The sequence below is a fragment of the Myotis lucifugus genome, unplaced genomic scaffold (genome assembly GCF_000147115.1).
Source record: "Myotis lucifugus unplaced genomic scaffold, Myoluc2.0 scaffold_8, whole genome shotgun sequence".
NCBI classification, from domain to species: domain Eukaryota; kingdom Metazoa; phylum Chordata; class Mammalia; order Chiroptera; family Vespertilionidae; genus Myotis; species Myotis lucifugus.
The window spans coordinates 10,835,904-10,854,163 of NW_005871056.1; the positions used below are offsets into that span (position 1 = coordinate 10,835,904).

The 18,260-nt window shown below is 39.1% G+C and overlaps 1 protein-coding gene across 3 annotated transcripts in view; it reads left to right on the forward strand.

Annotated features, from left to right (window-relative positions):
- The first annotated feature begins 1,772 nt into the window (after nucleotides 1-1,772).
- The window catches only part of SLC25A36 (solute carrier family 25 member 36), a 31,230-nt gene continuing 14,742 nt past the window's right edge, over nucleotides 1,773-18,260 (forward strand). The window contains exons 1-5 of one of the 3 annotated variants that reach the window (XM_023749586.1): nucleotides 1,773-2,063; nucleotides 9,572-9,736; nucleotides 13,014-13,091; nucleotides 16,431-16,531; nucleotides 17,500-17,543. In XM_023749586.1, coding sequence (XP_023605354.1) covers nucleotides 2,023-2,063; nucleotides 9,572-9,736; nucleotides 13,014-13,091; nucleotides 16,431-16,531; nucleotides 17,500-17,543 — 429 coding nt within the window. In that variant the 5' untranslated portion in view covers nucleotides 1,773-2,022. The remainder of the gene's footprint in view (nucleotides 2,064-9,571; nucleotides 9,737-13,013; nucleotides 13,092-16,430; nucleotides 16,532-17,499; nucleotides 17,544-18,260) is intronic. The other 2 variants (XM_006083762.3, XM_014451108.2) reach the window with 2 other exon arrangements.

Sequence of the window (18,260 nt, forward strand, 5' to 3'; positions counted from 1 at the left end):
TGCGAAGTGGATGAACACTTGCTTGCCAGTGGCATGCAGTCTGCACATGTGGTAGGAATTTAGGAGAGGTAAAGAACATACAGAGCTGAGGCAGCCAGGGGGAACTTCATGAAGGAAGGAATCCCAGGAGGGAAAGGAAGGTGAGCCCTGGAAAATCACGTCTGAGGAGGAAAGCATGGAGAGGGCCCCGAAGGTGAAATGGAAGTTACTGAACAAAGAGGTGGAAAATATTAACATTTGTTCAGTGTGGGTGATAAGTGCAGATTATGTTGTTACATTATTCTCTGTATGTTTCTTCACCTTAGAAATAATTAGCAAACATTTTAAATATTTAATCACTGTGTTTTGGAGAAATAAAACATTTTCTTTCTGTATGTGTGTGTGTGTGTATGTGTGTGTGTGTGTGTGTGTAGGGGGCAAAAGTAGGTTTACAGTTGTTGGTATGGAAAATGATATAATGCTTAATGAATAATAATATAAGAATAAACTTTTGGCCCTAACCGGTTTGGCTCAGTGGGTAAGAGCGTCGGCCTTCGGACTCAAGGGTCCCAGGTTCGATTCCAGTCAGGGGCATGTACCTTGGTTGCAGGCACATCCCCAGTAGGGGGTGTGCAGGAGGCAGCTGATCGATGTTTCTCTCTCATCAATGCTTCTAACTCTCTATCCCTCTCCCTTCCTCTGTAAAAAATCGATAAAATATATTTTTTTAAAAAAGAATAAACTTTTGCCCCACCCTGTATATACACACCCATATACATAAAAACATTTGCTGATTAGAATGAGTAAATGTCTTTATTCTTTCTAAAACAAATCTTAGTATTTCAATTGTATTTGCCTGCTTTAGTTAGTAGGTTTTGAGGATTTCCCCCCCACACAGATCTACCTCACCCTTGTCATAATTGAATAATATTCACAATAGGAATGTGTCATGATTTAATTCTCCATTCCCCTATTGATGCCAATTTTCCACTATTACAAGCATTGTTTGTAAACACTGCACTGGTGTTTGTGGTCCTGAGTTTCCTTGTAGGAGCCTTTTCATGCATTGTTTATTATAACTCTGAGGTAGATACTAAGAGGCAGAAATGGGGTCATAAATCCAATTTTTAAGTGAATCAAACAGTCAGTAGGAAATCTCAAAATTTTTTTAAAATTTATCTTTATTGTTGAAAATATTGCAAATGTCGCCCTTTTTCCCTCCCCTATTGACCCCCTCCACCCTGCCCCTGCCCCTGCCAGGACTTCACTGCACTATTGTCTATGTCCATGGGCTATGCATATATGCATATAAATCCCCCGGTTAATCTTTCCTCATCCACGCTTTTCCTCATTTTGTTGTAAACTTAAAACTGCTCTAAAAACATCTTTAAATTATTTATTTATTATTATTTTAAAAATATCTTTAAAAAAAAAGCAAAGCAGAGACGTGGCAGGTTCACCCCCCGAGTCTGGTGGGGTACCAGGAATACCGGCAATTTCTCCCTAAGTCCCGGCGGGAGCGTGGTCCCCGGGATCTGTGCGCCCACCCACGCGGCGCGGGGTGCAGCCCCACCGCCCGCGGATTAGGTGCGAGGGCACAATGACCTACTACCCTCCCGCACGCGCTCTGGCCCCGCCTACCGGCCCCTTTCATTGAGAAACCCCTTAGCGATCACGTGAAACAGGCATGCTGGGCTCGTGACGTCAGCCGGCGCGGACCAATGGGAGCTTCTGTTTATATGGCGGGGGAGGGGGTCGCGGAATATTCTCTCCCCCGCAGCCAGCCGGCCCCGCCCCGCCCCGTTCCGCCGCCTCCCTCGCTCTCCTGCTCGGGTCGTGAGCGCCGGGCTAGAGCGGGAGGCGGCGCCGCTCCGCGCTGCTGGGAGGGCCGAGCCGGCGACTTTCTGCAGACGCGCCTTCGCCCGCTTTTCGTCGCCACCTTGGGTCCCTGTGCGGTTCCAGTGCCGGACCGAAGCCGCCGGCCGTCGCGGGCGGCCGGGTCCGCGTCCTGCCTCAGCGCCCGGAGGACATGCGGGAGAGAGAATGAGCCAGAGGGACACGCTGGTGCATCTGTTTGCCGGGGGGTACGGCCCGGGCGGGCGGGCGGGCTCGGGCAGCGGGGCTGGGCGGAGGCCGGGGGCTGTGGCCCGAGGCGCGGGCGAGAGGGGCTCGGGGGGCTCGGTCCGCAGAAGGACGGGGTGCGGCCCCATCGGGGAGGGTTGAGGGGATGAAGCCGAGGAAGGACGTGAGGTTGGGGGCCTGCGGGCGGGCGGAGTTGGATCCACGCGCGCCCGGGCCACGCGCCGAGGCCTAGCGGGTGTCTGCGGCGCGGGCCGCGGCAGGGGTGCAGCTGCGGGCCTCACGTAGGCTGCTCGGCCGGGAAGGGGGGGATGGAGGACGGGGCGGGACGTGCGGAGGCCCAAGACAAAATGGGCGCCGGGCCTGGGCCGCCTCCTTCCCTTCTGCCGCGCGGGCTGCGGGGCCTCCTCGAGCCGCTCGGGCCGCGCCGCGCACTCAAGCAGCCGGTTTCCGGGGCGGCCCTCGGGGGTTCCAGGCACCCGACACGCTTTGGTGTCCTCTCTCCCGCAGTGAGTACAGGTTTTTTGCTCTTGCGAACTTTGATTTAACAGCTTAACAATTGCAACATGATGTTATGTTATTAGTTTCTTCATTCTGAGGTAAACAATGTATATGAATTACCTCAGTCCTCTGCTGCACGCGCCGTTTCATCTTTTCATGCGAGAAAGTGGGGACCTGGTGTGTGTGGGGGGGGGGGCGGGGGGGGTAGGGACTGGTCAGAAGCTCTGGCGGTAGCTAAGTGTCTGCAGGGGTGGGACGGGGCCTGAAGTTTTAGGTTGCCCGCTGATATTTTGTTGAGCCCGTTTAGGTTCCCTTTCGGGTCTGTCCCTTCCAGATTATTTGAAGAATCATAACAATGTTAAGTTGAGGATCATAAAGAGTTATATCAAAAAATGGCTACGGTGAATTATGTCGAGGCATAATTTTTTTCTGCCCATCTGACAGTATAAAGGCACATATCCTTAGGCCATAGTTTGTTCTTTAATCAACCTTTTTAGGAATATCAAATTGATGTGTTCGCAGCTCTGCTCACAGTGTCTTCATTGGAGTTGGGCATGTGGACTCCGGTGCCAGCGATGCCATCCGTTGCCTTGTGGCACATTCATTGAACGTTGACTGCACACCAGTTGTGGGCCAACCACTGTTCTGACATTTAAAATGTTTCTTTTAATTCGTGAGACCCAATTTAGGCAAAGTTTGCTTTACACGTCGCTGATTCATTTATTGGTAATTTTGGCAAATTCAATCATTTCTTAAAAACTCATTGGCCAGGTAGCTGTAAAGATGCCTTGTTATGCAAATGATTGGATTCCCTGTTGTAATTAGATCGCTAGCAAATGCCTGAAAGTTAGGAGACTGCACTACTTCTGGCCACTATTTTGAGTGAAAAATGGACAAGACCTTTGATTTTAATTGCTTCATCTATAAAATGTGGAAGACATACTATACCATCTCTAAGGCCCTTCTCTATGTCCTAACATTTCTATTACTCTGCATTCGAGATTCATATATCAAGTTTTCTTAAAAGTAGGGCATATTTATTTGAAATATTACTTTGGTTGCACTAACTTCCCAATTTGGTTTAGGATCAACTTTGTTATTATCAGTCACTTTGTTATTATTAATACATATAAAGGCCTTTCTGGTTAGCTTTTTCTTCAAAAACAGGAATGGAGAGGGTTTTGTTTTTTGTTTGAATATATTTTTATTGGTTTCAGAGTGGAAGGCAGAGGGAGAGAGAGAGAGAGAGAGAGAAACATCAGTGATGAGAGAGAATCATTGATCGACTGCTTCCTGCACGCCCTCTATTGGGGATGAGCTTGCAACCGGGCATGTACCCTTGACCGGGAATTGAACCCTGGGACCCTTCAGTCCACAGGCTGATGCTCTCTCTACCCACTGAGCAAAACTGGCCAGGGCAGGAATGGAGAGTTTTTGCAGCTTCTAAACATAAATAGATGTAGGAGCCCCTCCCGGAAAGAACCTAGCCTGTGCGGGTCATTTACAGCATTAAACAAGATACTGGGATGTAGGGTCTGACATAAGATAGGTACTCAGCCTTGTAAATTCCCTTCCTTTGCATGTTGTCTTGATTTTACATTTAAATGTGGTTGCATAAGTCACTCAATATAAAACCTGACTTATCCATATTAGAGAAACATTAGAACTAGGAAGGATGGTAAAGATCATCTGTTTCATCCCCTTCAAATTATGGGAAAAAATACTGAAGTATGAAAAATTGACTTACCCAAGGTCAGACCGTTTTCCATACATGTAAAATGAGAAGAAACGAATCTCTAAAGATTCTTCCAGCTCTTTATTATATAAAATCAATTCTGTAGAATATTCTGGAAGTCTGTGTGCTAAGCCTGGTGGAAATGCAAATCAGGCTGCTTCCGTGACATCATTCTTAATTGAAGAGGTCTAATTCTCTTATACCTCTCAGTGGCTTACAGTTTTAGATGTTCTTCACAGAAAACTAAATTTCATTTTTTTAAAAATCCTCATAGAATCAAGTAAATTGGGAGTTAGGAAATTTAGTTTTACTTTAATAACAAGATGGAGAAAAGGAAAGATATATATATATATATATATATATATATATATATATTTTTTTTTTTTAGCTGTTTGGGCAAACACAAGTATCATTTGGGTTAAATTATGAAAACAATATATTTTAAAAGAACTAAGTAACTTTTCACAGCGACATTTAATCTTAGACAAAAATTGTCTGAATGTGGAGCCTTTGGATTGTTTTCCTGATGATTATAATAGTATTTATTGAAGTGTGTGTTTATCAGGATCTCAGATTTCTAATAGCCTAGTGGCTGTATTATTAAATCAGGAACATTTGAAACAGACCAGCAGCACTGGACCTTGTGTCTGGGTGACATGCTCACATGCATAACTCGTGCTTTCTTTAAGACACCCTTTGGTCCCATTATGTTTTGCCAGAGTCAACATTCAGAGTTTGTAAGGTCATTGGTTATGTTAATTGAGTTTTGGAGGCAACTCGCAGCATCCTGCAAAAGGATGTGTCAGGAAAGTTTAATTTCACTTTTAATAACACTATATGTCTCTATATGAATATATAAATATGAAACATGTTTTAATTCTTTAATAGAACTACACAGTGTCTAGTATTGTGTCAGTTGCATATGTCCACCAAGAGGCAGTTCACTATTTTCTTTCCTATTTGAGAGAGATTGTCTCACATGGGAGGACTACACCTTCAACACTTGAGTTGATGTTTTTTTCCTTTGTAGCTTCTGTGACAGTGAGAGCTTAATACGTGTGATGAGTAATGTCTCAAATTATCCAAAAAACTTTGTTATTAATCTATCCATTCATTTATTCAGTAAGAAACTCCCACTTGGGTGTCAAATATGTTGATTCTGCAGAAATTTGTTAAATTACTTTACCTGGTTCCTTGTAAAATCAGGGCAGAAGTAGAATACTTCTGAAAGTCAAATTAAGCAAATATACAGTATTTAGGAAGGAATGTAGGATAAGCTGTCGTGTTACTGTCAATTAAGGTGAGATCTGAGAGCTCTTAAACATTGAATTTAACAATTGGAGACCTTTGTTGACCTTGATTAGCAATTTCTAGGCAGAGCAAGGAGTAAAGGTATTGGAGTGGGAGAGAACTTAGAGATAAGTAGAATTCTGAGATTTGTTGCTTAGGGGGAGCAAAGAAACAAAGGAACAGTTTGTGGGGGGAAATTTACCTTTACTAAACCTATCACATACCCTTAGCGTATTTTGTTTCAATATTGAATTTTAGATGCATAGGATGATGCTCAATCCACTGAGCCACACTGATTGGGCCTTAGTAGTATTTCTTAATTTGACTAATGCCCTCAGTCTGATCTCTTACTGTGTTTTCTGAAAGTGAAAACCATACACCTACATCTTGGGCTGTATGATGTGACTTCCTTCTGTATTTCCATGTTTATCAACAACTTATCTAAGTTGTTGGCTAACATTTCCCTTTTTTTCTCATAGGTGTCTTGATTATTGTTCAGAATAAGCCTGGCCTGTTAATTTTTTCCCTGCATCAGAAACACTATGTATACCCATACGTAGTTATTTTCAACCACTTTTGTATCTATCTGATTTTCATAAGTTAGTCTGTCAAGTATATGGAGTATGTTCTTCATTCACCATTTCAAGAACTTGTATAGTTTCTTGCCCAAACATTAAAGCTTATAGAAACTACAAATATACTACTAGAGAAACAATTTTGATAAGACTTCCTAAATGGTTTTTATAGGATTTCAGAAACAGGTTACATATTTTGAGATTGAAAAACTCCTTGGCTAACTTTTTAATGATTTTCTTCCTTAGTGGTATTTCTTTTTCTTCCTTCCTTCCTTCCTTCCTTCCTTCCTTCCTTCCTTCCTTCCTTCCTTCCTTTTTTTTAAAATATATTTTTATTGATTTCAGAGAGGAAGGAAAAGTGAGATAGAAATATCCATGATGAGAGAGAATCATGGATCGGCTGCCTTCAGCAGGTCCCCCACTGGGGATCAAGCCCACGACCCAGGCATGTGCCCTTGACCGGAATCGAACCTGGGATCTTTCAGTTCGCAGGCCAACGCTCTATCCACTGAGCCAAACTGGCCAGGGCTTCTTCCTTTTTTTTTTTTTTTTAGAGAAAGAGAGGGAAGGAGAGGGAGAGAAAATAGAAACGTTGGTGATAGAGAAACATCTATCAGCTGCCTCCCTGCACACCCTCTACTAGAGATGAAACCCACAGCCTGGGCATGTGTCCTGACTGGGAATCGAATCAGCAACCTCTTGGTGCATGGGATGATGCTCAATCCACTGAGCCACACTGATTGGGCCTTAGTAATATTTCTTAATTTGACTAATGCCCTAATTAGGAAATTACAATGGGCTATATTACCTACAGACAGAAAAATGACAAAATATTTCAGTCTATTCACAAAGCTAACACTGCAGTTGTCTGACAAAATAGGTTTGCTTCAAGTTAATACATATATTTCTAAAGTTTGTATATATATATATATATATATATATATATATGCACACACAACAGCATATATTTCTAAAATACATATACATACTGTATATATACATATAGATATACACATACATGCACGCACACATACAACAAACAGTAATGTGGACCCAATCAGTATAGGTTTTTCCATTTATAAATTACCTTGCGTATTAAAAACAAGTGTCCTGCTCCATACATGCTCAGAAGGTTAAAATCAAGGAAATATGTCTAACAACTACAGTCTTAGAATCCTAGTCTTTTCCATGATCCACCTTTTCCTGAGCAGAATCCTGGGGTGCCTTGAGTTCCTCCCCTGATGTGGCTAGTAAAAGTCCGCTAGAGCCAGGGAAAGTGGAAGATTCAGTGTTGCTCCGCAGCTTGAGGCTATCCCCCTGATGGGGTTTTGTGTTTATGCAGCTGACCTAGGGACTGATGACTCCTGGTGGCAATATGGCTGAGACTGACTGATGACTCTTGGGGGGCAATATGGCTGAGACTAATCTGCTTGTTATTCATACCTAGTGAACAATTTCTCTTACCTCCTATCCCCTTCACCACCACCCTAAACTTCTTATTCCTATGTTGATATAATTTGAGTTGGGAGAGCACTTTGGGGCCCACAGAGGCTTCTTCTTTCTTATAAGACATATTTGCACTGATTTATTTTTGTGTGTGTGTTTTAATTTTAACAAGTCTTTTGGTTACACTGTGCCTGGCTTCAAAACATTTTTTTAAAAATCTCCATTCTTGGTGTATTAAACTCTAATACAGTAGTTAAGTTTGGGGGGAATCAAAAGTTATATGTGGATTTTCAACTACGTAGAGATGGGGGTTACTGCTTCTAACCCCCATATAGTTCAAGAGTCAGCTATAATTAAGGTATCGGAGAGTCCAGTGTGGCTGGAGCAGTGAGAAGGTGAATGGTTGATGAGGTCAGAGGGATCAATAAAGGACAGATTGTATAAGATCTTATAGGCCATTGTGAGGACTTTGGTTTTTATTCTGAATGAGTTAGGAAGTCTGGAAAGTTTTTAGCAGAGGAGAGACTGATCTGACTTAAGTTTTCAATACAATCAAAGATACAGTGGCTTAGACCAGGGTGGAAATGATGAGAACTGGTCAAGATTCTGATTTTTTTTGAAGTTCTGAGTAAAGACAGTTGCATACTATATACATTATTTTTTTCATGGGGTCCAAGGAGTCCCAGAAATATCAGCCACATTCTCTAGTTTACAAACCCTACTGTTTTTAAAAAATACTGCTAAAATTTTGATAAATTAATTAAATATGTGTTCAAAAGGTTAAAAAAAGGGTGCTGAGAAATAATAAAAATCAGTATTTCTACAGTTCTCCCTCACATCTTCTTAATAGGAACTTCCTGTAAGTCTTAGCTATTTCCTTTGGTATTTTCTTCATACTTTCTTTTCTGGATTTAGTTATAGTACACCACTCCCTGTTTACCCCATCTTTTCCTCCTCTCAATATATAGTTATTTACATCACAGTTTTTTTGTTAAATCAGTAGTCAGTGCTTACCTTACTATGATAATATAAATATTGTTGATAGCACAGCTAAGGTGTGTATTGACAACTTCATTTTGAATAGCTTCATTTTCTTGAATAATTTCATTTTCTCCTGTAGAGAAAATAATTACCCCACATTTTAAAATGTTTACTTAGTTATGTGAGTATTTATACTTGAATTTTTTATTTTCATATGGTCAAATATACTTGTCTATTAGTCTTTTTTCCCCCTGGAGATCTTTATCCCTCTGAATTCTGTCATCCTAATCTATCTGGCCTGTTTTTTTTTCTTTTTTTTAGTAAGTTTTTACTTATTTTAGAGGTTGAGGAAGGGAGAGAGAGAGATAGAAACATCAATGATGATAGAGAATCATTGATTGGCTGCTTTCTGCATGCCCCCTACTGAGAGGATCAAGCCCACAACCTGGGCTACTAGAATGGAACCATGACCTCATGACTTCCTGATTCACGGGTCAACACTCAACCACTGAGCCACAGTGGTCAGACTGGCCTGGTTATTTTTCTGAGTCTTGACATTTCACTGTCATCTTGGGACTCCATTCTCGCTCTCCTGGGTTATTTTGTTCCTGCATTCAATTCCCTCTTTTTCCTCCCAGTTTTATTGAAATATTGACATATAACATAGTATTAGTCTTAGGTGTTCCCTCTTCTTTAACTTGTGGAACAAATCCTTTAGTAGCTGTGTAAGAAAGGGTACAAGATAGGAAATTTCTTGAGTCTTTCTTGTTGACTAACTCTTTATGAGGTAGATACTAAGCTTAGTTCTTTCTAACTACCAAAGGTGTTTCAGTATGCAGTCAAATAAATGAAACGTTAAAAGAGTATTTAGTCTTCTAAAATAAAAAAAAGTTACATTTTAGTACCTTGGTAAATTCCTACTTGCCTACATGTGTACTAACTTATGAATTAAGTAGGTACGTTTTGTTCTTTTCATGTTTTGTAGATGTGGTGGTACCGTGGGAGCTATTCTGACATGTCCACTGGAAGTTGTAAAAACACGGCTACAGTCATCTTCTCTGACGCTTTATATCTCTGAAGTTCAGCTGAACACCATGGCTGGAGCCAGTGTCAACCGAGTAGTGTCTCCTGGACCTCTCCATTGCCTAAAGTGAGAGCACAGTACTCATTTTTATTTTTAGTTTATCTCCCTTAATGATGTTCATATATTTGTTTGTTTATGTTGACATTTTAAAAATTTTACAAATTTAATGATAGAGTTACTCTGAATTATGTTCATTAATAATGATCATCCAACATTTTATATTGGCTAATATAAAGTGTATTATCTTGAATAATATAAAATGTATTATCTAACTCATGTATATTTAGAATATTTTTTGCACTTATCCGGTGGATTTATTTTCTAAAACTATTATAGGTATTTTATTTTGAATTAAGTAATAAATACGTCCAATTAATGGCAGTCTGTGACTTTTATATAACCTAAACAATAATTGAGATTAAAGCAGACTTCTACTGATGTTAAAATGTGATTCAGTGTTTGGCATTCTTGATGCTTTAAAAAAGATTTGTTTTTACATTTTACCATACTTTATTCTGCTACAAACTGGATTGAAATTTTAAAACTATTGAAACTAGGTTTTACATGTTTAAATTTAGGTATGTAACTGAATGCCTTGTGTGTCTGCCTTATCAGCTCAATTGGGACATAATCTGTTTGAACTTAGTTCACTAGTGTTTATTTTGTAGTAGCAAATAAGCTCATACTGTGTGTTTACTTTCTCTACCAAAAGATTTTATCAGTCTTTGCTTTGTTTAAACTTACCTAAGTACACGAATAGGTAGAATAAAATTGTTAACAAGTTTGAATTAAAATGCCGTAGTTATTTGTAAATACTTCTGATTAATAAGAATATTTTAATATGATTTTGACATATATTACCACTGATTACCTCTCAAAGTTCTCCCTTTGACCTTTGTGACACTATTATTTTTTATTATGGTTTTTTTTTTGCCTTTTATTTTTAAGATTTTTAAAAATTGATTTTTAGAGAGAGAAGGGAGAGAGACAACGATGTGAGAGCGATGCTTTGATTGGCTGCCTCTTGTATGCCTCCTACCAGGGATCGAGCCCGTAACCCGGCATGTACCCTGACTGGGAATTGAACCAGCAACCTTTGGTGCATGGGATGATGTCCAACCTACTAAGCCACACTGGGCTATTCTGTTTTTCTTTCTTTTAAATATATTTTTATTGATTCCAGAGAGAAAGGGAGAGGGAGAAAGAGATAGAAACATCAGTGATGAGAGAGAATCATTGATTGGCTGCCTTCTGCAGGCCCCCTACTAGGAATGGAACCCAAAACCCCCCCGGCATGTGCCCTTGACTGGAATTGAATCCTGGCCCCTTCAGTCCACAGGCTGATGCTCTATCCACTGAGCCAAACTGACTAGGATAGGGCTATTCTGTTTTTCAATGGTTCTGCCTTCTCTGACTTTCCTCAGAGGAACTATAGGACCTCTGGCCTCTGCTTTAATTTCTCACTTTTTCAGGCCCTCTTATATAAGAGTTAATTTAACATGTTTCACCTGTCATCAGTATAAAGGTGATTTCCCAGTCTTCATTCTCTTGCCCTAGCATTGCTTTACTCTGGGACTCTGTTTCATGGCTGCTGCTGCTGCTTCTCCTCCCCTCAACATCTTTATTGAGATACTAGCCCGTGCATGGGTGGGTCTGGCTGGACCCACTCCTGATGGGGGGGGGGGGGGGGCTACTGGGGGTGGGGCCGGCTGGTGGGGGGCCACGGCCGGTTGGCCAGCCAGCCCCACCCCCTGGTCAAACTCCCTGGAGGGGACAATTTGCATATTAGCCTTTTATTATATAATTCATATACTATAAAATTCACCCATTTAAAGTGTACAATTTAATTGTTTTTGGTATATTCACAGAGTTATAACCATCACAACATTCTAAATTTAGAACATTTTTATTACCACAAAAATAAATCCTTACCTATTAGCAGTCACTCCTCATTTTCTCCCTTCCCTATTAGCCTCCTCCCAGCCTTAGGAACTACTAATCTTTTTGTCACTACAACTATGCCTAAATAAATGAAATTATATAATACTAGAGGCCCAGTGCACGAAATTCGTGCACGGGGGGTGGGTCACTCAGCCCAACCTGCACCCTCTCCAATCTGGGAGCCCTGACGGCTTAGGCTCACTCCCCGTGGTTCTCTGCTCTCTGCAGAGCCTGGCAGCTCCACGCCCGCTGCCCAGAGGCCCTCTGCGGCCGTGGCGGAACGCTTGCCTCGTCACCGCGGTGATGAAGCAAGCATTCCGCCAGGCAGCTCACACTGCCCATTCTTGGCGGCCGCCTCTCCCCAGGACTGGGGGACTCTGGCGGGGCTGAGGGGACTGGGCACCGCCATCTTTGTGATGGAATGATGGTTAATTTGCATATTACCCTTTTATTAGATAGGATAGGATATGGTTTTTGTGTGACTGGCTTCTTTCACTTCACATAATGTTTTTAAGGCTCATCCATGTTCTAACAAGTATCTTTATATTGCCAAATATGTCATTGTTTATCTACTCATCTGGTGGTGGACATTTGGGTTGTTTCCAGTTTGGGGGTTTTATGAATAATGTCACTATAGGGACATAGGTTTTCATTTCTTTTGGGGCTATACTAGGAATGGATTTGCTGGGCCATACGGTAATTTTATGTTGTTTCACATTTTGTGAAATTGCCAAACTATTGCCAAAAGTGGCTACATTTTACATTCCCAAGGCCAATGAATGAGATTTCCAATTTTTGCACATCCTCTCCAACCCGTTTTATGTCTGTTTGTTTTACTATAGCCATCCTAGTGGGTATGAGTGTTTCATGGCTTCTTAACCAGGAACTTTGGGAATCCCCCCGGGCTCTCTTACTTTCTTAGATGGCTCATAGTTGAGCTTCAAGAGGTCTATAAAAATTAGGTGAAATTGTATACAAAATTGTGAATATTTGCAAATGTGTGTTGTTGTTTTTAAAGGATAGCTACCTTTCTTAATTTCTGAAGGGGACTGTGATACAGAAGGGCTAAAAAACACTGAATATTCAAAATGTGCTATATAATTTGTTATTCTTAACTCTGTTTCTATCTAATCTAGTTTTATCAAAACTGATTCTGGGCACCCTCCCCTTCCCTCTCCTTATCCCTCTTCCCCCACCCGCCTCTTCATTATCACTAGTAAATCTGTCTTCAGTAACTATACTGTCATGAAAAACAGATGTTTCATAAGTAAGGAAAACTGACCAGAGCAGCATAATATATTATAGTACAAACATAATGGGATTTAGATGCTAAGTTTGCTATACAAATATAGTACCAGATTTTGAAAGTTATTTCTTTCTAACTAATGTTTTTCTCTTTCAGGGTGATCTTGGAGAAAGAAGGGCCTCGTTCTTTGTTTAGAGGATTAGGCCCCAATTTAGTGGGGGTGGCTCCTTCCAGGTAAAAAAAAAAAAATGAGCAAAATTGTCTCAGTCTTTTCTTGTTTGAAGCTTAATGAAGGGAGATGCTGAGGTGAAGGTGGTAAGGATAAAGCAGTATGGTGTAAGAAACAGATCTCAGTAAGCATCTGCTAGGTTGGGGAGGTTGCACCATGTGGAGGTGCAAAGGAACTCATAGTGAGATTATTGTGAAGCAGTTTCTGTACCAGGTTTAAAAGGCAAAGAACAAACTAAAGGAACTAGCAGAAAGAAAGGTGAAGACCTGGATCTCTAGAACTAATCCTATTTTTTGGTTTAGGGGACAAGCTAAACAGAATGGTTTGAATCCCTATTAAAGAAGCCAAAAAGGCCTTAATACATTAATTTGTCATTTTTCTCTGATATGGTTTTATCTTAGATTGACTTCTTCCATGATAGAGTGCTGTGCAGATTTCTCATTCAGAGTGAAAATGCATACCCAGCTTTCTGTATCCAAACAATGTACCAGGCCCATCTCTCATTATTTATTTGGTTTGAACTTTTTATGGACTACTTTCTCCCTTAAAAAATTACCCAAATTTTGTCCTTATTATAAAGACTTAAAAAAAAAAAAGTATAGCATAAAGCTTGTCCTTCTACCTTAAACACATCACCTCTTTCTCACCCAATGCACATTCCCTTCCCACATACACTTATTCTTTTTTTACAAAACCATCATTAATAAACAGTGCAGTGTATTTCTGGCCTGTCATGTACATAAAATGTATAATATGTAGACTTAATTACCCTTTATGTATATTTAATCATATTAAAAAATATTTTGCCCAACTTGTCTTGAAGGATTTTTCCATGAAAATGTGTAGAATTTTTTCAAAATTGCATAGTATGAGTATTCTATTATTAATAAGCATTATTTAAATTGATAAACCTTTAGATTTATTTTCAGATTTTTGCTGTTAAAAACAATGGTTTTGTGCCCTGCCCAGTGTGGCTCAGTTGATTGGAGCATCATCTCACACACCAAAAGGTGGTGGGTTTGATTCCTGGTCAGGGCACATACCCAGGTTGTGGGTATGTATACATCAAATTGATGTTTCTCTCTCTCTTCCTCTGTTAAAAAACAACAACAAAAATAATGGTTTTGTGAACCTCACTGTTCCTTTATCTTTGAGTACTTAAATGAACATATTTCTTTCTTTAGGATAGTTACCTAAAAGTAGAATTTCCGGATAAAAGGGCACATGCACATTTAAAGTTAATAAATATTCCTCACCAGCCTTCTGAAAAGGCATTCTACATTTTTATTCTCTAGTAGTGGATTATTTGCTCTTTATCCATGTATTACCAATTTTGACTACTATTTATGTCTTTTAATATTTGCCAAATAGACTAAACATGATTTTTCACTGTTTTAATATACATTTGTTTAATTTTTTTAATATATTTTATTGATTTTTAACAGAGAGGAAGGGAGAGGGATAGAGAGAAACATCGATGAGAGAGAAACATCAGTGAGCTGCCTCCTGCACACTCCCCACTGGGTATGTGCCCGCAACCAAGGTACATGCCCCCAACTGGAATTGAACCTGGGACCCCTGAGTCCGCAGGCCGACGCTCTATCCACTGAGCCAAACCGGTTAGGGCCATTTGTTTAATTTTTGACCCTCCTTGCAATTATTTGTATCTCTTTTGTGAGTTACCTATGTATATTCCTTGCTTATTTTCTCATTAGAATGTCTTTTTCCTTTTTCTTTTTTTTTAATATACTTTTATTGATTTCAGAGAGGAAGGGAGAGGTAGAAATAGAAACATCAATGATGAGAAAGAATCATTGATCTGCTGCTTCCTGCACACCCCCTACTAGGGATCCAACCTACAACCCAAGCATGTGCCCTGACCAGGAATCGAACTGTGACCTCCTGGTTCATAGGTTGATGCTCAACCAGTGAGCCACACCCACCAGGCTCTTTTTTCTTATTGATTTCTAGGAATGCAGTGTTTATTTGTGTTCACAATTTGGCATCATTAAATGTATCCTATATTTTCCTTTTTCATAAAACAAAATGTTTTATTTTAAATTATATTCACTTCCTCCCCCCTTTTTCTTTATTCTCGCCTGAGGATATGTTTATTGATGAGAGAGAGACAGAAAGAGAAAGGGAAACATTGATGTGAGAGAGGAACATCAATTGGTTGCCTTCCATATGTGCCCCAACTGGGGATTGAACTCCCAGCCTTTTGGTGTATGGGACAACACTCCAGCCAACTGAGCAACCCAGCCAGGGCTTAACTTCCCTTTTTTAAAAAAGCACATTTAAAAAGGCACAACAGTGAGACTCTCCATTTGTACTTGTTTGTCTATTCTGTCCCTTATTGGACAGATAATCAGGATTGTTTGGTGATAATAGGATATTTGATACAGCAGGCAACTAATTCAATGCCTGAAAAGCTAAATAATTAATAGGTAGTTGGGGTACATAAAGTCATAGTCAGGAAGTTAAATTTGCAAATTTAATAGAATGTTAAATGTTGGAAAACATCACCTGATCTGCTGGTGCTGATTTCTTTCAGAATTGTTTTGTCTGTTTAAGGAAATTGTGAACTAATCTGTGTATAGTACAGATTAGAATGCACTATAGTATCTCAAAATTGTTTAACATACATTTTGATCAGTTGAATCAGTTTTATCTTTCTTTTTCTACCCTCCCCTCCCCCCAAAATATATATGTGCTCATACCATATTTCCTTAATTCAAATGTATTTAATTTAGCTTTAGTGCTACATAAGTCTTCCAGCCTTATTCATGTGTTTTCAAAATTTTATACAAATACTTTCAGTTATAGTTGTTTTCAAAGTATTGGGGCGGGATGGAGGGGATGTCTGTTTGAGGAACTTTATTTACATTTGAGTTTTTTTGTGTTTTTTTGTTTTGTTTTGTTGTTTTCTATCTTCACCCAAGGATATTTTTCCATCACTTTTAGATACAGTGGGAGGGAGGAAAGGGGGAGTGGGAGAAAAACATCAATGTGAGAGAGACACATCAATTGGTTGCTTCCCACATGGCCCCAACAGACCTGGCCAGGGAAGGAAGCTACAACCCAAGTACCTGCCCTTGACTAGGAATTGAGCCCTCTCTAACCACTGAACCATTGGCCTGGGCACATGTCTTTTTCTTAATGAGTTGATACAAACTCATTAAGAGGGTCTTCATGAAAAAATGTGTAAATTAACCTGATGTTATATGAGCATATAGCTAATACTTTGTTTTAAAATGCCTCTATAATTATAAAGATTTACATGTCATTTAAACCTTATGAATTAAGCAACATGCTTATTGATAAAATTTAAATCTTTATTTTAGAGCAATATATTTCGCTGCTTATTCAAACTGCAAGGAAAAGTTGAATGGTGTATTTGATCCTGATTCTACCCAGGTACACATGATTTCAGCTGCAATGGCAGGTATGACTATATAATATTAAAAAAAATTTTTTCTGAAACTTAGAGACTTAATATATTAAATTATGATAAATTTATATTATAAAGTTAAGACAATGTGCTTCTAATTGATTAGCATCCACAAACATGATTTTTGCATTTATTAGTATACAATAAATTAGACCAGGCCGTATATGTAAGAGCTGTTGTCAGTTGGCATTTTGTAGTTAGGAATTTGTGATAGCATACAGGTAATATACTATTTACATTGTCTTGCATAGTTTACTGAATATTTAGTGATCACTTTTTAACAGTTTTAAGAATCCAATCATAATTACAGTATCAGTAAGTTATGGAGCTGTAATTTATTCTTCTCTCCTCAATTTCTGTTAGTGCCTTTTCCTTTCTGCTGCATGTTTTGGCTTCTGTCTGAAATGTGCCGGCAGTTCTTGGTAAAGTATTCATTTTGTCCTGTGCTCAAATGCTGACATTTTTGTGAGTGATGTATTACTGATAACTCAAGAGTTACTGTAATGTATGTATATTGAAAAATATGTTTAGCATTTCACATAAATCACACTGGATGGCACTTGAAATCTAGGCACTGGTTATGTACGTGCTTGCTATAGAAATGTTTTCAGGAATTCTTCTGTCATCATTGAGTATGTATGATTCTGAATTAAAACAACCAGTCCTGGGCTTCTCTCTGCCCTGCCTTAAAGATACACTAAACTGGTAGATTGGTTTGGCCAGTCTGGTTCTGGAATCATTTTTTTGCTATGCATGTTAAACAAAGCCATGACCTTTGGTTCTCATTAGAAAAATCTCTACAGTTTTTTGAGGTTTGTTGCATATTGAACCATGTCTCACATTTCTAAATTATGTTACAACTTTATAAAGCAAATTATATGTACTTTCTTCACTTGATCAATTAATTGTCAGTTATGTGCTTAACAATGAGTGCCTTAAACTGTTAACCATTTTCTGTTTAGAAATTAATTGGATCAATTTGAACCACATACTTAACGAACTAAGTGTAAGTTTGAAATGCTAATTTCTGAAAGATCGATTGCCATATAATTTAACATATATCTTATAAAATATTTTCAAGGCTTTTTATAGTTAGTAATTGTTGATTAACTCATTGACGTTTTAGAGCTGGAAGATAAAACTTTAAAGATCAAGGCAAATACTCTTATTTACCAATGTGGAGAGCTCTTGGGCAGGTTAAGTAATTTATGTGAACTTCGTTACCTTATGCTTAGAATGAGTAGGTTGTCCTACATAGATTTGCATCTTGAGAATGAGTTCTTCAGTACCATAGAGGTCACCTACTTACAATGATAATTATTTTTTAATGTACTTTTTATAGATGTTGAATATGAATAGATATGATTTTCCCTCTGCACATTCAGTGGGTATAAGGTAAAAGTTAGTAGCTAATTACAAACTATAGGATCTTTAGAATATATTTCTGGGTTACCAGTGTTTAAACATTTTTGTTTTTTAACCCCAGAAATTTTTAAAGAAATGTTAATCTTTCATTTTTGAAATAATTAAAACCAAGAAAGTAGATCAGCATTCATTTTAAGTGGAGGAAAGTTGGTAGATAGTCAGTATTGCAAATTCAGTTTCAGAATTTCCTGAGTCCCACTGGATCATTTTTTTTTTTTCATTAGAGTGTCTTATCGAATTTATTATATTTGATTCACATTGCAAAGAAGTTCAGTGGAATTGTTATTTTGATTTTTTT